This window comes from Symphalangus syndactylus, chromosome 9, assembly GCF_028878055.3.
Source record: "Symphalangus syndactylus isolate Jambi chromosome 9, NHGRI_mSymSyn1-v2.1_pri, whole genome shotgun sequence".
NCBI classification, from domain to species: Eukaryota; Metazoa; Chordata; class Mammalia; order Primates; family Hylobatidae; genus Symphalangus; species Symphalangus syndactylus.
Genome location: NC_072431.2, coordinates 95,305,089 through 95,328,958, shown reverse-complemented (window position 1 = coordinate 95,328,958; position 23,870 = coordinate 95,305,089). Strand labels below are relative to the sequence as shown.

At 34.6% G+C, this 23,870-nt stretch overlaps 1 protein-coding gene across 2 annotated transcripts in view; it reads right to left on the bottom strand.

Annotated features, from left to right (window-relative positions):
• The window catches only part of DPY19L2 (dpy-19 like 2), a 125,380-nt gene that overhangs the window by 49,236 nt on the left and 52,274 nt on the right, over nt 1-23,870 (bottom strand). For both annotated transcript variants that reach the window (XM_055293438.2, XM_055293439.2), the window contains exons 13-17: nt 18,922-18,981; nt 10,639-10,719; nt 8,155-8,256; nt 6,309-6,380; nt 4,369-4,415 (exon numbers count right to left, since the gene is read on the bottom strand). In XM_055293438.2, the coding sequence (XP_055149413.1) occupies nt 4,369-4,415; nt 6,309-6,380; nt 8,155-8,256; nt 10,639-10,719; nt 18,922-18,981 (362 nt within the window). The remainder of the gene's footprint in view (nt 1-4,368; nt 4,416-6,308; nt 6,381-8,154; nt 8,257-10,638; nt 10,720-18,921; nt 18,982-23,870) is intronic.

Genomic DNA, 23,870 nt, shown 5'->3' with positions numbered 1-23,870 from the left:
ACCAAAAAAATATTTAAAAAATTAAAAGTAGGACTACCAAAAAATCCAGTAATCCCACTTCTAGGTATTTATCCAAAACAGTTGAAATCAAAATCTCAACAAGATACTAGCACTCTCATGTTCACTGCAGTGCTATTCATAGTCGTCAAGATGTGGAAACCGACTAAATGCCCATCAACAGATGAATAATGAAAATGCAATATACATAAACAATGGAATATTGTTCAGCCTAAAAAAGAAAGTAGGAAATTCTTCAGTGTGAGACAGCATGGATGAACCTGAAGGGCCTTATGCTAACTGAAGTAAGCCAATCCCACAAGATATGTAATGCAAAATTCCACTTACATGAGGTATCTAAAATAGTCAGTCATAGAGTGAAAGAGTGCAATGGTGTCACCAGGGGCTGAGATGAGGGGAAATGGAGAGATACTAGTCAACAGGCTTATAGTTTCAGTTAAGCCAGATGAATAAGTTCGAGAGATCAACTATAGAATGTTATACTTATAGTCCACAATACTGTATTATACAATTAAAAAATCGTCAAGAGGGTAGATCACATGTTAAGCATTCTTACCAAATTTTAAAAACAAGTGTAGTTATTAATAAGGCGAAAAAATATATAATAATCCCCAAAATATTTTTAAAGCCATTTTTAAAAAATTTAACATTCATTTTTTACTGCTTTATTGAGTTACAATTCACACATTATACACTTTCAACATCTATTTTTAATTTAATTTTTTAAATTATCCTGGTTTATATGAACCAAAAGGAAACTTTCTTTTTTTTTTTTTTTTTTTTTTTTGAGATGGAGTCTCATTCTGTCGCCCAGGCTGGAGTGCAGTGGCGCAATCTCAGCTCACTGAAACCTCCGCCTCCCGGGTTCACGCCATTCTCCTGCCTCAGCCTCCCGAGTAGCTGGGACTACAGGTGCCCACCATGACGCCCAGCTAATTTTTTTTATTTTTAGTAGAGACGGGGTTTCACCATGTTAGCCAGGATGGCCTCAATCTCCTGACCTCATGATCTGCCCACCTCGGCCTCCCAAAATGCTGGGATTACAGGTGTGAGCCACCGCGCCTAGCCAAGGAAACTTTCTTAATGAAATAAAGGCTATCTATTACATACTAACAGCAAATGGAACAGTGAGACACTAAAGGCATTCTTCGCTTTAGACTCAGAAACAAAATAAGGGCAAGCCCATCATCACTGCAATTCAAAGTTGTTCTGGAAGTTGTAGCTAATACACAAGACAAGAAAGTAAAGAAGTATAAATATTAAAAAGTTATTACTGTTTGTAGATTATATGATAACTTGCCTAGAAAATCCAGAGCATCAATGGAAAAACTATTAGAACCAGAAAGAAAGTTTGGTAACGTGGCTAGATAAAAACGTGTTGCAAAAAAAAAAAAAAAAAGTAAAGCAGCTTTCCTATAAACTAAAATATCAGTATAAGAGACAATCTAAAACAGACTCAAGTACAATGAGAATTGATAAATGATAAAAGCTGACATTTGGGAAAAAGATTTATGCAATACTGTGTTGGGACAATACCTCATTACAGGGGGAAAGGTAGACTCCTCTATGTCACTATAGCACAAAATTAATGCAAGAGTAATAAATCACCTTTATGTAAATAGAAACTTAGGAAAGAAAATACGAAAAAATATTTTAATGTTTTTGGTGTAGGGAAGTGTTTCTAAGCAACATATGAACCCAGAAAAAATATATAACTGATTGTACAGAAATTTTGAAGTTCTACAAAGCAGAGACCATAAATGAACTATAAGTTGATATCTTGGAAGAAACTATGTAATACACATAAAAGACAAAATGTTACATCTATGGAAAAAGCAAAAACATAACACATGGCTGGCACGGTGGCTCATGCCTGCAATCCCAGCACTTTGGGAGGCCCAGGTGGCTGGATCACTTGAGGTCAGGAGTTCGAGACCAGCCTGGCCAACATGGCAAAACCCCGTCTCTACTAAAAATACAGAAGTTAGCTGGGTGTGATGATGGGTGCCTGTTATCCCAGCTACTCCAGAGGCTGGGGCAGGAGAACTGCTTGAACCCCAGAGGCAGAGGTTGCAGTGAGCCGAGATCGTGCCACTGCATACACAGCAGCGAGACAAAAAAAAAAAAAAAAAAAAAACCCACAAAACAACTTTTAAAGGTCAAAAAGAAACATAGTAAACAAACACATGAAAAGCTGCAAAACTCCACTGACAAAGAATTTACACAATAAAATGAATTGTTTTTACCTATCAGAAAAAATTAAAAGCTTGATAACGATGTTGGTGGAGTTGCAGAGAAATGGACACTCTCATCATTATAATTTCTCAGTTTTAACAAATTCTAAAATATGCAGGCCTCATAATCAGCAGTCCAAATTCACATATTTTATACTATAGAAATACTTAGAATAAGTGTACCAAGATACACGAATCAGGATGTTCAATCCTTAAAATATTGGTTTTTATGACAAAAGTTATATATAATCTAAACTTTCATTGCTATGGGAAAGGCAGTCACGCATGATGGTCAACAATAAAATCCTAAGACCATTATAAAATATAATGAAGATCAAGGCAGAGGCCCAAGACACACTATTAAATACAAGTAACAAGTTGCAGAATAAGAAGAAGACTACAATTCTATTTTTTTTAAATATTGTGTTTCTATATGTGTTTTCTAAAATAAAACATACAAAGCTACTTACAATCAGCACCCAGGGGAGCAGATCTAAGAGAGGGGAGTATTCCCTCTCTTTTTGATACATTGGTTTTTCAGAATATATTACTACTGGCCCCTGCTATTATTATTTTTGAGATTTAACCCGGAACCCTCTGCCCATACACAACAGGCCTGTCACTTTCAAATATGTAATCAATACATAAGACTTCCATATTCTGAGTAATTATCTTCCATCCACTGACCCCTCCGAGTCTGTTGCTTCCACATTACACCCTCTGCAATATATGAAGACAGTTGCCACATACCCTTCAATCTTCTATTATCCAATTAAATATCCCAAGTCCCTTCATGCACTCCTTATGGGAACAGTGTCCAGGGTTCTCCATTCATTCTTTTTAGAATGCCAAGACACATTTCCCTGGGCTCCATCTGTCCGGAACAATATAGAATGGGTCTATTATCCCCTTTATTTTGGAAACAGTTTCAACAGATGCACCTAAGAGCCTAACTAGCTCTTCTAAAAACCATACACAGCTGTTTATTAAAAATACAAGCATGGAGTATGGAGTTCATGGAAATTCTTTCTACTGTCTTCACAATTTTTCTATAAATCTAAAACTATTCTATAAAGTAGAAGTCACAAAATAAAATCAAATATTCTACTTACAAATATAAAATGTAACTTGAAAATTACTATTAGGTACTATGCTCACTACCTGGGTACAATATACCCATGTAACAAGCCTGTACATGTGCCCCCTGCATCTAAAATAAAAGTTGAACACTAAAAAACATGTCATTTGAGATCATATTTCCCTCAGAAGGAAATTTTCTTCACAATTTACTTCTTGAGTCCTGTAGCAATTTACTTACGTGTCACTGATATGATACATTTTGCTGGCATCTGCTTATGTTACTGACATTACTAAAACCATCCAAAAATGTTATACAATAAATAGTTTTAACAATAAGTTTAGAAGAAAATTCATAAATATTCAGGAACACAAATAATTATACCCCCTGAGAAAGTTAAAAAAGAAAGAAAAAGAAAAGCCTGACCAACATGGTGAAACCCTCTCTCTACAAAAAAATACAAAAATTAGCTGGGCATGGTGATGCACACCTGTAGTCCCAGCTGCTTGGCAGAGCTGAGATGAGATGATCGCTTGAGCCCAGGATGTCCAGGCTGCAGTGAGCAGAGATCATGCCACTGCACTCCAGCCTGGGTGACAGAGCAAGACTCTGTGAAAAGAAAAGAAAAGAGAAAAAAGAAAAGAGAAAAGAAAAAAAGAGAAGAGAAGAGAAGAGGAAAGACAAGACAAGACAGAGAGAGAGAGAAGGACGGAAGGCAGGAAGGAAGGAAAGGAGGAAGGGAGGGAGGGAGGAATTCCAAAAATAAATCTTTAGCTTACTGACTTTAGATTCTAATGATATAATTTATCAATTTAAACTTTGAGTTAGTTCACAAATATAAATATCTCCAAAACAAGTCCAAATACATATAAGAAATCTGTAAGAATAATATTTTTAAGGAAACATTTAAGTTTGGTTCATATCTCCTTTCTTAATCATAATACTAAAGTTTAATGCAGATTCATTTGAAAAATTAATGTTAAAGTAAATTATTTAATAATGGAATACTGTATGTTTTAAAAACGATGATATAATTACCTTAGATAAATGTTTGTAGCTAAAACACACGAAATATCACGAACAGTCTGTGAATAGAATCAAATCAATGAAACTTTTGTAAGGAATACTGCAATATTTAAAATGCTCTGATTCATTAATGTAAACACTCCGCCAAGGAAAGAAGTATTTTTTAATGTTTAAGGGAGTCCTCAGGAACAGGACGGTCGTACTATAGATGCCTTCCTTTTCTCCTTCCAATAAGTGACTTCACATCATTGAAAACTAAATGACCATCAGAAGTATCCTTGGGGTGAAAAATAAGCCACAATAGGACAAATAAAGACTGAGGGGTTTATAAGAAAGCAGAAAGGAAGGAGTGAAACTTGGCTGGCTGCAGGGATGAGAGAGAGAGAGAGAGAGAGAGTGTGTGTGTGTGTGTCTATGAAACTTGGCCGGCTACAGGGATTTGTGTGTGTGTGTGTGTGTGTGTGTGTCTATGAAACTTGGCTGGCTGCAGGAATGAGTGTGTGTGTGTGTGTGCACATTTGTGTATGTGTGTATGAAACGTGGCTAGCTGTAGGGATGTTTGTATGTGTGTGTGTGCATGCGCGTGTGTGTGTATGAAACTTGGCTGGCTGCAGGGACGTGTGTGTGCGTGTATGTGCTATAGCACAGACTAGCACATGCCCCTGCTAGTGCACATGCATAGTTCAGGTTGTGGTGTGTCTGGAGACTAGTAATGTATTTATAAGTCTTGGATCTTAATTTTTTAAAATATAGCAGTTGTGGATCTAGCTATCAGTTTCGCTCACATTGGCTGACTCTCCGCTGAATAGTTAATTCATGCATTGGCCCCTCTAAGTGGAGCCTTAGAAGAATAACTCGACATTTTGCCTTGATGGAAAAGAAACAGGCCAGTAGAGAAAATCTTCATTCTAAGCCAGCATGGGCCAAAAGGACGGTAAACCTGCTCACATTTTACTCATTCTTCCTTGTTTCCTTTATCCTGACCCTTTCCACGTGGTCCCCAGGGAACTGGATCAAGGGTGAAACAACAGAGATGTTGAGGGAGATACCCTTCTCATTCTTAAATTACTCACATCTCTGTGTAAACAAAGGAGTGAGAAGTGTGGCAACTAAAACTACATAGAGAAGATATGCAATTTGACTGTAAATACAGAAAACTCCTTTCGACAAGAACACAACTGGTATGGTGGTAGGGAAATCGCATTATTGTTATCTGCTTAAAAGTATACAGTAAATACATACTGGCTTAAGACTTGATAGTTTGTAAATAATATAAATAAGGATGGCTCAAGACTGCTAAAAAAAAAAAAAACCCACTGTGTTAACCATGCTTTTAGATAAACTCCACCCAGACCAACAAAACCTACCAGTGGTATTTGAAAGATTATTTTTTTCATTGAGATGTTCTTTTCTTCTGTCATGAAAACAGTGAACATGTAGAAAAGTATTTTTTAATTAGCTATACAAATTTCTTCTATGCAGGCCCACTCAAAATAGATCAAGACTTCACTGTGCTTTATATTTGAAAGATACTAACATTGTTGTCACTGGACTTTTCATGGACTTTTCTTTCATAACACCTATAAAAATTTTAATTCTTTAGACATTTGTGCGATTATTTGCTTCATGTTTGCACCCCCACCCCCAATAATCCAGGATTGTAAGTTCCAAGACAGGAGTGGCCACGTTTTATTTGTCCGGGTGTACCTACAATGTTAATGTAGTCCTTGATATACAGTTGGTGACTGGTATATATCTTTTGAAAGAAAAAATAAGAATACCTTTTATTATGGCTTTTTATAAAAAGATCGATAATGAAAGATCTAAATAAAAAGCAAACTTTTAGAGAGAGAAAGAGTTCATCCTAAAAATAACATGGAATTCTGAGCAATTTGCATTATTATAGTCCTTATATTGATGCCAAAAACAAATAATAATTTGTGTAAAAATACCTTTTTAAAGATAAAACATGTAATCACCATAACAACTGGAAGCAATAATGTCGTTGTGTATCTCAGCGGAGTCTGAAATATACCAAATTATTCAAAATAGTTACTTACAATTTTTACATTAAATTAGTAAACATCTATGTCAAACTAAGTGCCATGACAACATTCCTTAAAAGTAAAAGGTTAAATTTCTTTGTCATCAACAGAACATATATTTATTGTCTTCTATGCCTTAATAAAATAATTAAAATTATAAAAAGTTATAAAAAGTATTCCAAAAGTTTAATGAAAAATGTATTATTTTAATAAAACTAGAATTGCTATATCTATTTTTTTCTCTTCTTTTTTTATTTACATAATACTAAGTTTTAAAATGTGTGTTTACCGATCCCTGGGTCCTACGTTGTAACTTTCTGTACTACACAGCTCTATTATTTTCAATAGTGAAACTAGAGCTAACAAGAAAAAAGCTAACCAAAGTTAATGACTAAAACTATGAATAAGTACAGAAATAACATTGGCTAACTAATTCTGATGACCTGTTATTGTGAGGAGTAATTTACCATGTAACTAAATTATACATTTCTTAAAAGCAAGAAACCAGTTCATTTTCCTCTGTTGTGCTATAGCAAACTGCCTCATGGATAACTAGTGGTCAATAATAGTTTTTGAATGAATGGATGACTGGTTGGATGGATAAGAGAAGAATGTAAAATTTTATTATTTACCACTAATTCAGAATTCATAATGATTACACAAGGAATAATCAATCCAGTAGCAACTTTGTTATGTTCTATGAAGAAAATTAAGCTACAAATAGAGGAAAGAGCCCTGGATTGAGAGTTTTAGAATCCATTAGCATCCATGTCCTGATCTTGGCTTGTGTGTGCTTTAGGCAAATCTTTTAAGCTTTTCTTTTTATCTGCAAATGAAAGAACTATACGGCTTGGTCTCTAAGAGCCCTTCCTGATCTTGTGTTCCATGATTCTACAAAGAGGCCATTTTTTTTTTCTTTTTTCTTTTTTCTCTTTTTTTTGATACAGAGTCTCACTCTGTCACCCAGGCTGGAGTGCATTGGGGCGATCTCAGCTCACTGCAATCTCCGCCTCCAGGGTTCAAGCAATTCTATCTCAGCCTCCTACTCAGGCTGGGACTACAGGCATGCACCAACATGCCTGGTTAATTTTTGTATTTTTAGTAGAGATGGAGTTACCACCATGTTGGCCAGGCTAGTCTCAAACTCCTGACCTCAAGTGATCTACCCACCTCGGCATCCCTAAGTGCTGGGATTACAGGGATGAACCACCATTCCCAGCCTATATTTTAAAGCTTTATAACATGAACTTTTTAAAAAGAATAATACCTGGCATTTGTATAATTTAAAATGAATTTTTATATGTTCATTAAAACTCATCAGTAGCATACTTTTCTTGGTAATACCTTTTTAAAAATGTTATTATATTTGGGGTGTTAACTGTAATAAAACTGAATTTCTTAAAAACAGAAACAAGAATTTAGACTTTTTCCTGAATGTCCCATATTTCCAAGTGACCTAGATTATTAAAAGTAATTGATTTGTAATAATAGTAATTATTATGTCATACAGTATGTTGAACACTCTTCTCAGATTATCTCATTTAACCATCATCAATAACTCTATAAGATAGAGGCTATCTTTTTTTTTTTTAACAGACAAAAAACAAGTGAGGAAGGTAGATTAGCAAAAGTTACAGTAAAAAAATATAAAATCAGTTGACTGTTTCTGAGCAAAAATTTTGAATTTCAGATTTAAAAAAAAACTAGAGCAAAAACTCATATTAGTAGAGAAGGGAAAAAGAAACATTCATACCGCTTTTTCCATGAAGTCAAATTCGGGAGCACAGGTGTATATTAAAGTATCAAAATCTGTATACCTTAAGATTCTGGCTGCTATAAGATCACTCAAGCGAATCTGGGAGAAAATAAAGTAAAATGAATTAAAATTACACAAATGATTATAGCCCATAGCCAGTAATACTTTATTGGTGTAAGAATAACAAAGTTTATAGAGCAGATAAATCCAATGTATTTAGACATCCCTCTAAGAAAACAAAAAACTACAGTGAACCAAATATACCATGTGCTGACTTCTCAAGATAACTGAAAATAAAGAGAAATATCAGGAAAAATGAAAAGTAGAAAGAAGTCAGAAAAAATAAAGAGAAGATGATAAAGAGTGAGCTAAAATCAATATCTGCTGAGAAGAAACCACCATGTAGTTAATTACATTTTATAATAAGACAATTTATCATGAAAAACTATTTTACTTAACCTCTTTCAACATACATTGTAGGTTGTAAGCTTTCTGTGCACTGTTATTTTCACAAAGCCTCACAGACTGATTACAATATTTGGTACTTCTTTATGTTTTACAGACATATATTCAAACCATTGAATATGAGACCTGATCCTCATAAGAATTACAACAATTATACATACCACTTTGATCTTTGACTTAGCTATTTGATCTCCAAGGCTAAAAATAGATACCAACAACCAAACCCAATGCAGAACTTCTATTTTTCTACTGATTATTTACAACCTGCTCTTGGTGAGACAATTATTTTTCCACAGTATCCTCAGAAGGCCAGAAAAAGGAAAATATTTGGCAAGTAAACCCTTAATTCAAATTATTTTATAGTGACAGAAATTATTTTATAACAAGTTTGATGATTATGAGTGGTTTTCATTCAATTATTTTTCCTAATCTACCAGTACTCAAGGATAATTTAGAGTTGCACTTTAGTTTTCTAATTTAGAATAGGCCTGGTGACTAACAGTAATTTAACCAAACCACTATAATTTCAAGTCTTCCTCATAACTGTCACATAAAGGAAGTCACTCAGGACTACCAAGGAAGTGTGTTTGTATTTTTTTTTTTTAATTTGTAGGGCAGGCATGGTGGTTCACACCTGTAATCCCAGCACTTTGGGAGGCCAAGGCAGGTGGATCACTTGAGGTCAGGAGTTTGAAACCAGGCTGGCCAACATGCTGGAACCCCATCTCTACTAATAATACAAAAATTAGCCAGATGTGGTGGCACGTGCCTATAATCTCAGCTACTCAGGAAGCTGAGGCACGAGAATCGCTTGAGCCCAGTTGATGGAGGTTGCTGTGACCCGAGATTGGCCACTGCACTCCAGCCTGGGTGACAGCATGAGACTGTGTTTCAAAAAAAAAAAAGATTTAGATTTGTAAAGAGCTGGGGGTCAATGTGGAGTAAGTGTGAAGTAAGGCAAGAACCATAATCATGAACAAACTTAACAGATAAATAACTTAGAAAGTCTAAATAAAGTTTATCGTAAGACATATAAAGTTAAAAACAATAAAAAGGAAAGGAGAATGGGGAAATGTGTCAGACATGCCAAAGAACAGCAGCAACAAATAAACTAATAAACCACCATGCAAAACTAGCAATAAATGGCAAATGCTTACATTTAGAAATTTTATTTAATATAAACATGTTGCAGTTATATTGCATAGAGATAGCATTTGACCTTTTAGAGAAGTAATACTATAATCCCTTGCCAAAGTACATAATTTCAGCATCAAACAGGGCCCTAATTGGATAGCATTAAATGAGGTAAATTTCAAAATTGATTATTGTATGATATACTCATGTATGCTTATTTCTAAACAGAAAGTGCTAGAAATAAAAAGTAGATTCATGCATTGTTTTCTATTCCCTAAACCAGTTAGTTAAGCAGGGACTTAGGCCTTGAAAAGGGCTACTCTTTAAAACACTAACAAACAGCAATACTACATGAGGATAAATGCTCTGCGTGTATTTCCTAGAAAATGAACAAATCAACATTTTTTAACATTCTCTTTTTATATAGCAAGAAAGGCCTTAAAACATCAAATCATACATTGATTTCAGTCCATAGTTATAAATAAACAAAACAATACTGAGATTTTAAGAGTTCTATATTTTCAAAGCTAAGGACAGCCTCCCATATGTTAACATCTGCAATAAATGGATAACTTCTGATGTAAATAAACAACTAATTATTTGTATTTTAACCGAAATATAAACAAATAACTACTTAACAAACTATTAGTATTTTTTCCTAAAAGGGCAAGTCAGCATTCACGAATATTCTTTCTTTTTAGTGGGTTGCAAAGATCACTGAACGGCAAGACTTTATTATTGACTCTGCCAATAACTCGTCTAGAGACCTTGAAGAAGGCACTTAACCTCTGTAAAATGAAGATATAGGAATAGATGGTTTCAAAGTTTTCATTCAGCTACATATTTATAAGAACTTTTATGTTTTAACTGAAAAGTACTTACGTGGTCTGAAACGCCTAAGATTTTAGATGTCAGAAATTTCAAAATGATTGTTCCACACCACCAGGCACTACCTTGAATTAGCTAGAAAATAATACAGAAGTCCAGTATTTAAAACTACAAATCACCCAGCTAAAGTATTCAATTATATCTATAAATGACATAGAAAAATTTTAATTATGTGAGGTATAAATGATGAAGTTTTTTTAAAAAGTTCCTTTAGAAAATCTTGTTTAAAAGCAAAGAATTAAAACTGATGACACTGGTATAAAATATATAGCAACACTAGAATTCTACATGTCCTAAATCTTTTTTTTTTTTTTTTTTTTTTTTGTCTTAAGGAGTGAAAGGTTAACAGGCAAGAAAGAAAGAAGGAAGAAGAAAACAGCTCCCCGTACAGAGACAGAGGAAGGGGGGATTTGAACAAAGAAAAAACCCCGTGTGCATCGGAAAAGTGGCTGCTTATACATATCCTAAATCTAAAGGAAGTTTTTTTTTTTTTTTTTTTTTTGAGATGGAGTCTCACTCTGTCCCCCAGGCCAGAGTGCAGTGGCGCGATCTCTGCTCACAGCAAGCTCGGCCTCCCGAGTTCATGCCTTTCTCTTGCCTCAGCCTCCTGAGTAGCTGGGACTACAGGCTCCCACCACCACGCCCAGCTAATTTTTTGTATTTTTAGTAGAGACGGGTTTTCACCGTGTTAGCCAGGATGGTCCCGATCTCCTGACCTCGTGATCCACCTGCCCCGGCCTCCCAAAGTGCTGGGATTACAGGCGTGAGCCACTGCGCCCAGCCAATCTAAAGGAAGTTTTAAAAGGTTACTTCCTTTTGATTTCTGTTAAGAAAAGGGAGTGTTTATGTGTTTGTTTCTAAATATTATTTCTCAGCTGAAAATTCAATTTTTAAAACACTACCTTAAAAGTTCTTCTACCACTCCTGTGGAAATATATGAGCCCATCTTCAAGAAATAAGTTTGAAATGTGAAAACTTAAGCTTTCCTTTAAGAAAGAGGAATATGAGCTAGAACGGCAATGAGGCTTCTGTGTTGTTGTTGTTTATTTTTTGATTAGCCTTGATTAAAAAGGGAACAATTGTGTACTTCTGGTTAGCCTGGGGAAAGTTACAGCAGCCTAAATTCAAATCTCTGCATATATCAACCAAGAAGTAGAGCAATACAACCACATACATGGCAAAAAACTTCAAATTACCTATGAATTGAAAAGGAGGCAACGAATATATAGAGTTATACCTCAAGTCCCTGACCTAAGCCTTTGCAGAGAATGAGGGGAGACCCATGAAAGGATAAAGAAGAAAAGGAAAGATGGGTCAAAATTGGAAATAAAATAACCCAAGAAAGAGAAAAGTCCATCCTATGTGTAAAAAGATCTCTGGGAGATTGGTAAATGGGAGTACAGAGCAGGGCCTAAGAGTGAGTAGGGACAAAAACACTGATGTTAGAAAGGCATCATTTCTGGAAAGAAAGGAGGATAAAAAGGGGAGTGTAAGAAGGAAAAAGTATCCAGCAGGAAAAATGAGAACCCAAACCAAAAGACTATCCATCACTACTGCCATCATGCACAAAAAAAGAAAAAAGTTATTCATTGAAAAATATCACACTATGCTACATTTTCAGAAGAGGTTTGCACTTGGACTAGAAAACACAAAATAATAGATGAAAAAATGCCTATATAAATATCCAAAGCTTCTTTAAGAAGATAACAAACATGAAAGTCAAATATTTCAGCTAATGAAATCCACACCACTGAATGATAAAATCTCACAAAGCAGAAGAAAATTATGCAGAATTAAAAGTTGAGCTAAATATCCTCAAACGAGCATCCAGAAATATTAAAAAAGCAATTTAAACAAGAAATTCAAAAACCAAGAACAGAAATGGGGAAAAAAGCAGAAAGAAATAAAGAGTTTATTAGACATAGAAAGTGAATGGAAGAAAAGGAGAATACTATAAAAAAATAAAAACTGAATCACAAGATGATAAAAAGAAAAATTCAAATAAGTTAATGAAGGAATTGAAGTAAAGGCACTAAAACAATGATGAAGAATGAAAATGATACCAGAGAAAGAAGTGAGAAGTATCAGAGAAAGTGGTAGAAATGGAAGAAAGGCACATACTTATAACTGGAGTGCCTGAAAAAGAAAACCGCAACAATGAATCAAAACTAGTGTTTAAATTATAATCCAAGAAAACTTTCCAGAAATAAAAGAAGACCTGAATCGGCATTTGGAAAGGATCCAGGGGGTACTGGAAAAAATTAATCTAGTATGGTAAACTAACTCAAGACATCTTTCAGTAGAACTATAAGAAATGAAGAAAAATTCCTCAGAACCTCCAGGCACAAAAGTCACATAATTTATAAGGGACAGAAGAATTTGGCTAGCATCAGACTTGCTAAAAGAAACATACAAACCAAAGCAATGATGTAGACGCATTTTTAAAAAACTTTAAAAAGTGAGAACCAAGGATTTTATATCTAGCCAATCTGTCATTCAAGTATAGACATTATAAAAAAAAGTTTCAAATATGCAACAATTGAAATAATAGTAACCTTCCTAAATTCAAAAAGTTTAAAATAAAAGAGAATCATATACAGAAACAAAGCAAATATAGTCAAATACACATAAAACTTACAACAAAGGTTTTCACATTATCTCACAAAGCAAAGACAGACTCAATTTATGCTACACAGGGAAGACAAACAAAAACAGATTCAGAAAGGTGAAAAATAGAATGATGGCAGCAGCATGGCAGGCAAATACCGTTTCCATATGGAAACTAAGGAAGACATTTAAAGCAAGGATAAGAAGCAAATTCATGGCCTCAAAAGCTTTATCAATAAAAATGAAAGAGTGAAAATAAGTGAATTAAATCTTTGACTTAAAAATCTAAATAAAGAATAACAAAAGAAAGCAAAAAAAGTACACGAAAGGAAATACTCATGAGAAGAATAGTCTATTATATCTACCCCTCTGTATATCTATTTTGCTGTTTTATATTTCTTCCCTACATTCTAGGATTCCTTCTTGCATTTCCTTTTTGTTTTCAGAACTTTTAAAATTTTAAGTTCAGGGGTACATGTGCAGGATATGCATGTTTGTTACATAGGTAAACTTGTGCCATGGTGGTTTCCTGCACCTATCAACCCATTACCTAGGTATTAAGCCCAGCATTCATTAGCTATTTTTCCTGATGCTTTCCCTTCCCCTACCCTGCCCTGACAAGCCCCAGTGTGTGTTGTTCCCCTCCCTGTGTCCATGTGTTCTCACTGTTCAGCTCCCACTTATAAGTGAGAACATGTAGTGTTTGGTTTTCTGTTCCTACATTAGTTTGCTGAGAATAATGGCTTCCAGCTCCATCCATGTACCTGCCGAGGACATGATCTCATTTCTTTTTATGACTGCATAATATTCCATGGTATATATGTATCACATTTTCTTTATCCAGTCTATCATTCATGGACATTTGGGTTGATTCCATGCTATCAAAGAAGAGCTCATATAGCCAAGACAATCCTAAGCAAAAAGAACAAAGCTGGAGGCCTCAGGCTACCTGACTTCAAACTATATTACAAGGCTACAGTAACCAAAACAGCATGGTACTGGTATAAAAACAGGCACATAGACCAATGGAAGAGAATAGAAAACTCAGAAATAAAACCACGTATCTACAACCATCTAGTCTTCCACAAACCTTACAGAAGAACTTCAATTAACCATTCTTTAAGGTTCTCTGCTAGCCACAAATTATCTTAATTTTCATTGATTAGAGAATGTCTATTTCCCCTTCATTCCTAAAGGAAACATCCACTGGATATGTAATTCATGTTGACAAATGTTCTGCCACAACCTTCTGGCCTCCTTAGTTTCACATGAGAAGTTGGCTACAATTCAGCTCAATTTTGCCCTGTAGGTGATGTGTCATTTCTCCATACCTGCTTTCAAGATTTTTTTCTTTTCGTTTTAAAAGTTAACTTATAATGTATCTTGGCATGGATTTCTCTGGGTTTGTCTTACTTGGGAATCGCTCAGTATCTTCACTCTGCAGGTGTGTCTTTCACCAAATTTGGGGAGTTTTAGCAATTACTTCTTAAAATACTATTCAGCCGCACTCTCTTTTTCCATTGCTTCTGAAATTTTGATGATACAAATATTAGATCTTTTGTTACTACACCATAGGTCCCGGAGGCTCTGTCCTTTTTCCTGTGATTTTCTCTCAATTTAGATTGGGAGATTTCTATTGTTCTATCTTCAAGAGCACTGATTGCTTCCTCTGTAATATTCACTCCACTACCAAGTCCATTTATTAAATTTTAATTTCAGTTATTGTATTTTTCAGTTCTATAATCACCAAGTTGTTCTTTCTTAAAAAAAAAAAAAAAAGACAATTCTGTGGTGAGCTTTTATAGCCTTTTCATTTGCTTCCAGAGTATTTAAAACTGCTCATTGAAGTGTTTTTATGATGACTGCTTTAAAACCCTTGTCAAATAATCCCCACATCCTATTCATCTCAGTGTTGACATCTGTTGACTGTCTTTTCTCATTCAAGTTGTTATTTTCTTCATTCTTGCTATGATGAGTGGTTTTTCTATTGTGTCCATTTTTTATATTATGTTAGAGACTGTGGATCCTATTTTAAATTTCTATTTCAGCAGACAGTCACTTTGTTTTTAGATTTATCATGCAAGCCTTGGCCTACTTTTGTGTGCTATAGTTACAATGACAGTTTAGTTTTCAGAGCCTTTGCAGTGCTAGTGCTATTCTGGTCAGCTTGATTCATCTGGTGCCCTGGTGCTCTGTCTCAGCCCCAAATCATGCTGCCAATGTAGGAAGAATGTACTTCCCATGTCCTGTTGCCATGAGGTGGAGGGTGAGAGACACCAGGATTGTGGGGTAGGTGGTCGGCAAAGAGCAGAGGGCTCTTTCCTGGGCTGCCTAGTCCTAGCAGGGCACCTGTTAGATCCCTGCTGCTGCTACCTGCATGGGCAGCCTCCCTGGAGGGAACAGTAGATACCAGACCCACAGCATGGAGAGCATTTCCCTGGACCCTCTTTCTGAGTGTCTTCTGCCACTGGATGGAGTTTCAGGAGATGGCAGGCTGTGGTGTTTTTCTGTGAGTTCTGAGGTACCTAACTAGTCTGCCTTTCTATAGCATTGGGCTGGGATTGGAGCTACAGTTATGAAATCATGATTTCATACACACACACGTGCGCGCACACGTGCAGTGAAAGGCCCTAGAAACAAGGACACACTGGTAGTAATGAGTGCACATACCACTCAGGTCTTGATTTCCAAATACCATTCTCCTCTAAAAGGAACCAGGGCTCCTTGGAAAAATGGCTGATTCCAAGGCTAGCACAAGGAAAATCAAGAAAAGCCTGGAGCATTATAAATTTATAAAGACATGTCAACAAGACATCCAGCTTAGGAACATTCAAAACGGCTAGGCCTGGGACTGATATTTGTGTATAACATATGGTTTTTCTTATATAGATAGACTATTCCAGCATCATTTAGTGAAAAGTGACCTGCAAGACAATCTTGCTGAAATTGCTTTGAATCTGAACATCAACTGGGGGGAACTGCATTACATGAATATTCATACATATAAATGTGTTTTATTTTTCTATTTATATCTTAGAAATTTTAAAATAAATTTCCCCATACAAATACTGTATGTATTTTGTTAGATTCATTCAGATCCTATGCATTTTTCTTCCTAATACATAAGGCATATTTTTAAAAAATATGTTTTCTGTGTGTTGCCAAAGAATAGAAATGCAATTGATTTTTTAATATTAAACTTATTATCTAGCCATGGTATTGAATTCTTCTAATTTCTAATAATTTGTCTGTCAATTATTTTATTCTTTCTAGGTAAATATTGATACTATAATAAATTTTGCTTCTTTCTGTTTCTTTCCTTTTCCTATTATTTACTTTTCTTGCATTACTAGGCTAGTTTGGACCTTTAATAAAATGTGAAAAAGCACATTTATCTTTATATTGATTTTAAACAGGACACTCTAAATACCTTATTATCGGTAAGACTAATGACTGCTGAAGAATTTTACTGGGTTGAGAAAACTGTTATTTATATTGTGTTAAATGTTTTCATTATAAATGGGTGTTCAATTTCATCAATTTTATTTTCTGCATCTAATGGGATGATCATAAGATATTTTTCTCTTTTAATCTGTTAGTGTGATAATTTACATTTCTGGATTTTCCAGAAAAATCTTTGGATTCCTAGAATAAGCCAGATTTATCACAAGTGGATTATCTTTATCAAATATATGGCTGTTCTTGAGTTACTAATCTTCTATACTTTTGTGTGTAAGGAATGTTTTTAATCTAGGTGAAATTTTGAATCTACGCTCATGAGTAAGAATATCATTTCTCATACTATCCTTATCTGGCCTTAGTACTGAGCTTTAGATTATCTTGGAGGTTCCATTTCCCTTCTTGTAATGATTCTCATGCCTCATGGCACACACAAAGTTCCCCTTTGTAAATTTCAGCATGAGCTCAATTCAGTAATTACTTTGTCACCAAAAATTGGAGTCTCCCATTAAACAGTGAATTTGCTTCTATTGATGTTAAACTCTAAAATGAATCACTTAGATCTAAAAATACCGTGTTCAGGTTGTGTGTAATAAATAGTTATTTTTCCCAAAGACATACAGAGCTAAAAACAGAAAATAATACCTAGGGAGGCTTAAAAAACATGTAAGCTGAACATTTGGTTAAATCTCAACTTTTCCCTTCTTAGATTTTTTGTTTCTTTGATATTCTTGAATTTAAAACTTAGTCAATTCATGTTCTTTCCAGTCTACTACTGAAAATGTTGTTGAAAATGAAGACAGTAAATTTTCCTTTGAGTGCAGCCTTGGCAGAATTTTTTTTGATGTTTATGGACACTCTTCTATTTATTGTCATTTTTTCAACAGTTTGCAACTGAAATTCTGACCTTCTTTTGAGTTATTAAATTGCTCAATTTTTCTGAAGTGAAAGAATTATATATTACAAGTGTAATGTCGACATGTGAATTTCTACAAAGGCTGCATGCCTAAGGACAGGTGGCCTGGGTAAAGAGTCAAATTGGTAGAACCAACAAAGAATAATAAAAAGACAAAAAAAGCATCATGTCATTCATTCAACAACTTAGTGGACAAATCTTTCTACATTTTCACCATAAAGGATGGGAGAATGCCTCCAACAAGGAGAAAATAGCAACTCCTTCTATTTTGTTCTCTTGTATTGTGGGTAGGAACCTACCTCCTCAACTTGTAACATTTCCAGACTTATCCTCTCAATATATAACATGTAAACATACAGTTCATTTCTTCTGTCACCCAGGGTGGAGTGCAATGGGGTAATCATGGCCCACTATAGCCTTCCTGGGCTCAAGCGATCCTCCCACCTCAGCCTCCTGAGTAGTTGGGATCACAGGCTCATTTTTCTATTTTTTGGAGAGACGAGGTTTTGCCATGTTGCCCAGGCTGGTCTCAAACTCCTGGGCTGAAGCTCTGTGTCCACGTTGGCCTCCCAAAGTGCTGTGATTACAGGCGTGAACCACTGTGTGTGGCCCAGGGTTTATTTTTTAACAGAAGTACATCACAGACCAGAGAAAAAGAATATTGTCTGTCTCATATTAAGAGAATTTAGGAGTTGCACTACCTGCCTAATAACTTACTTTACTAGGAAACCATGGAGGTAATATTGGCCATCCATCTGCATATTTGGGAAGAAGCCAAACAAAAATTAGGTAGTGGCTGAGTTCAAATTAGAAGGGGCTGGGAGACCGTAAGGAAAATGTTAAAAGGACAAAAGTAATAGAGTCTAAAGTTGGAAGCAGAAGGAAAGACAGGCAGATGATGGATAGATGCAGAGGAAAGAAAAGGAGAAGGCTGGAAAGAAACTACAAACTTGAGTTATGTTGAAGGGAAGTTTAACTGAAGCTAAAGAGAGAAACTCAAGACAAACAAATTTTAAAAAGCAAGGCTGTATGGATATAGCAGAATGAAACATAAAGGAAGAGTGGCCTGAAAGTTAGCTGTGAAATACGTGAGCTAACTTCTTGAAAATGATTTCTAGTCCTTGCTAAGGACTATTTCCTTACATATCTATCTACCTTAGATAGTAGCTATTTTTAAGACAGTAGCTATTTATTAACTATAAGTCATTAGCATTTTAAAGCATATTAACTGTGTTCAGTTTATAGAAATAAAAAGTAGAATTTAAATAAGCTGCATTAAAAACATTGAATCTTACCCAAAAGTTGAGTTTAGATACTCCCAATTTTTGAATTTCATTTCTCTTTAGAATTATTGCCTAAAATGCACATAAAGGAAAATGAAACAATTCAATACAATTAACATTTATATTTTGTATAAATGGTACATTTCAAAAATTATATAGCCACCCTGTTCCATCTCAGCTATCACCAGCCATTTTCCTCCTTAACTGTTGATTTTTCAAATTTTGGACAAATTTTGGCAAATTTCCTTGAGGTGAGAGTTAAATGGTTTATGTGTCAAAAAGCTGCCTCTTGAATCAAGTTATTTCCTCACTTAGACAACCTGGCCATTTTCTGCAGGATAATTCCTCTACGAAGGTAAATGGTATGTGAGCAGATGAGAGCATCCATGCAAGTCTGTATGTGAGTTATCCAGCAACATTAGTGAACTAAACTAACATGAAAATCCTTCCTCTCCAAACTGCCAAATAAAATATTTAAACATGTTTAAAAAATGTATACTCATGTGAAAGAGAAGGAACTTCTCCGATGCTAGAAAAAAATATTATTTTTTAAAAATACAGTATTAATCAGCAGAGAACCACCACCCCTGGCAGTCTTTATAAAGGCCTGTAGAATAAGATTACAACTATAGGCTTGTATTGTAAGGGGAGGGCAGCAGAAGAGGCCTTGGGTCTATGCAAGGTAAGAAGTTGGAATTGAGACTAATACATAAAGCTAGGAAGTCCTCAAAACTATACCTGCAGTGCTATGGACTGAGTATTTGTGTCCACCTCAAATTCACAGACTGAATCTTTAATCCCCAGTGTAATGGTGTTTGGAGGGTGGGCCTCTGGGAAGTAACTGAGTCATGAGGGTGAAACCCTCATGAATGGGATTAGTGTGCCCGTATTACAAAAGACTAGAGAGTTGATGTCTCTCTCTACCATGTGAGGACACAGCAAAAAGGCTTCTGTCTGCAAACCACAAAAAGGGCTTTCACCAAAAACCAAATCAGCTGGCACCTTGATTTTTGAACTGCTCAGCCTCCAGAACTGTGAGAAATAAACTCCTGTTGTTTAAGCCATCCTGTCTGTGGTACTTTTGTTATAACAGCCCAAACTGACTAAGACACACAGTGACTAAGAATACTTCACCTATCATCTCTACAAGTTGATGGGTTATTTGTTTATTCCCAAGTTTGGGGTGAAAACTGTGCTCTCATGAGAAACTGAATTCTCGGACTTGCGTATTATTTAGACTTGGATTCCAATTTTGTATCATTTAGTTGGTGTAGAAATTCCCAAAGTGAGCCAGGATTACTAAACTTCCAATAGGAAAATACAAATGTATCAGATTATTCATTGCAACATTATTTGTAAATGCAAAAGTTAGGCAACAACCTAAATGCCCAGACATGGGAGAGTGACTGAATTACAGTAAATCCACAGTAGAACACTAGGAAACTACCAGAAAGAATGAGGAAAATCTCTATGAACTGCTATTCAGGATAGGTTGTTAAATGAAAAAAAAAGGCAAAAGACTATCTTTAATATAAGAAGAGGAGATATAAAAATACACATGTAACAGTTATTAGTACTCAAAAAAGCCCAACTAAATGGGTCAACCAGAAAACTAATGAGATTTCTTACATACAGGGAATAAGCAGTAACAGGGTGAAAAGGAAGGTGGAGAGAATGTGCTGGAAGGAATACTGGGAAGTATTTTCTGAGTATAATTTTATATATACATATATGTGTATATATGTGTGTGTATATATATGTATATATGTGTGTGTATATATATGTATATATAGTGTGTGTATATATATGTATATATGTGTGTGTATATATATGTATATATATGTGTGTATATATATGTATATATATGTGTGTATATATATGTATGTGTATATATATATGTGTGTATATATATATGTGTGTATATATATATATATGTGTGTGTATATATATATATATATATATATATATCTTCCTCATTGAAACATGGTAATGTTTCACCCAAAGTAACTAAAATCAATCAGAATGAAACTTCTGCTTCTGTCCAAGTTTGTATAACAGGAACCACATTTACTTTCTCACCCTAAAAAACTAAAATACCAAGCAAAATAGACTATAGAGACAACTATGAACAATTATATGCCAACAAATTAGATAACTTATAAGAAATAAATTTCTAGAAACATACAACCTACCAAGAGTAAATCATGAAAACACAAAAAAAATCTCAACAGACCTATAACTAACACGGAGATTAAATCAGTAATAAAAATTGTCTCAACATAGGAAAACCTCGAACCAGATGGCTTCACTGGAGAATTCTATGAAACATTTAAATAAGAATTCACACCAATCCTTCCCCAGCTCTTCCAAAAAACTGAAGAGAACACTTCTATACACATTTTATGAGGCCAGCATTACTCTGATACCAAATCCAGAAAAAGATACTACAAGAAAACTACAGGCCAGTATCTCTGATGAATATAGCAAAACACACACACACACACACACACACACACACACACAAATATTTCTATTAACAATGAGTGAAGGACTTGAATAAACATTTCCCCAAAGAATACATACAAATGTCCAACAGGTATTTAAAATGATGTTCAACATCGCTTATCATCAGGGAAATATAAATCAAAACCACAATGAGATACCACCTCAAACCTGTTAGGATGGCCATTATAAAACAAAACAAACCAAAACTAAACCAGAAGTAACAAGTCTTGGCAAAAATGTAGAAAAATTGGAATGCTTATGCACTGTTGGTGGGAATATAAAATAGTGCAGCCAAAGGGCACATCAGGTAGTCTACACAGAAGAGTTTGCTTCAGAGAGCAGCAATATTAGCCATAAACTAACCACTACTTTAATTCCAGCTAACAAATCTTAAAAGATCAGCCTATGTTCAAGTGGTTTAACTGCATCACAGAAAAAAGCTCAAGAATATCTATAGGAATAAGAAAATAATCCAGCAGCTAACAAGGTAAAAGTCACAAAGCCTGGCATCAAAGTAAACATTGCCAAGCATGCAAACACTTAAGAAAACACAACCCCGATATGAGGAGAAGTAACAATTAATTGAAACTGACACAGATGACAGAATTAGCAGGTGGAGGCACTGAGGCAGTTAGTATAACTGTATTACACATGGTGAACAAGTGGTAACAGAGAGAGAACATATTAACTAGAGACACAAAAATACTTCAAAGATCCAAAATGAACTTTCAGATATGAAAACTACAATGACTTAAAAGAGAAATACACTGGATGTGATTAACAACAGGTTAGATACTGCAGAAAAACAACTAGTGAACTCTTGAAGACACAGCAATAGTAACTATCCAAAATTAAATAAAGAACAAAAATAAACATAGGCTCCATGAACCACTGAACAATTTCAAGCAGCCCAATATGCATGTAATGAGAGTCCCTAAATGAAAGTGAGGTGGGGAGGCAGAAAAATATTTGAAGAAATAATGGCCAAAATTTTTCCAAATTTGATAAAAATTGTAAACCTAAAGATCTAAGAATTTCAATTAATCCCAAATACAAGAAACATAAAGAAAGCTATAGTAAGGCACATTATATAAACAAACTGCTCAAAATCAGTGGTAAAGAGAAAATCTTATCTCTAGCTAAGAATAGCTAGAGAAGTAACATATTATTTACAGATGAAAGCGTAGGGATGTCAACAGATTTCACAAGAAAAAAATGCAAACAACAAGACAAGTCAAGCAGCATCTTTTAAATTCTTAAGAGAAAATTGCTGTTAACCTGCAATTCTACACCCAGGAAACATACCTTTCAAAAATGAAGGCAAAATAAAGACTTCATGACCAGGTGATCTGCACTAAAGGAAATGTTAAAGGAGGTCTTTCAGACAGCAGGAACACAGTAGGTCAATCTGGCTGTACACAAGTAAAAGGCACCGAAAATGGTAACTACAGGGTAAAGATATAACATTTAAAAAATTTCAAATACTTTCAAAAGGTAATTTACTGTTTAAATAAAAACAAAAATTTATTGAGATTTCTATATCACATGTTTAAGTAAAATGTATGACAATAACATGAACTAAATTTTAAAATGCACTTTATCAAAATCTGTGGGATGCTGATAAAGCAGTACTTTGAGAAAAGTTTATAGCACTAAACACCTGTGTTTAAAAACAAAAAACAAAAAACAAGAAAGGTCTCAAGTCAATGACCTTGCTTTATACCTTAAAAAAAAAAGACTAGAAAAAAATGAGAGCAAAACCCAAAGTAAGCAAAAGAAATGAGGTAATAAAGATCGAGTAGAAATCAATGAAACAGAAAACAAAAACAGTACAGCAAATCAATGAAAACAAAAGCTGGTTCCTTGAGAAAATTAATAAAATTGATATACCTCTAACCAGACTGATCAGAAAAAAAATAGAGCACAAACATCTAATACCAGGAATGAAAGAGGAACTATCACTACAGATACTATAGATACATAAAAGAAATAAAATATTATGCCTTTGTCAATAAATTTGACATAATAAATAAAATTTAAAAAGTTCACTCAAGAGGAAATGGATAACACGAATAGCCTTGTACCTTATTAATGAAATGGAACTTGTAGTTAAAAACATTCCTACAAAGAAAGTCCTAGATGGTTTCACTGGTAAATTCTACCAAATATTTAGGGAAGAAATCATAATGATTTTACACAAATTCTTCAGAAAACTGGAGAAGAGGGAACACTTCATAACTCATTTTATGAGGCCAGCATTGCCATGATACCAAAAAAGGCAAAGATGTCACAAGAAAACTATGAACCAATTATTGTCACGAACTTAGGTGCAAAATCATAAGTACAATTTTAGAAAGCTGTATCCAACAAAAAATAATAAAACAGCATGACCAAAGTGAGGTCTATTCAAGGAATGCAAAGATGCTATAACATTTGAAAATCAACCAATATAATGC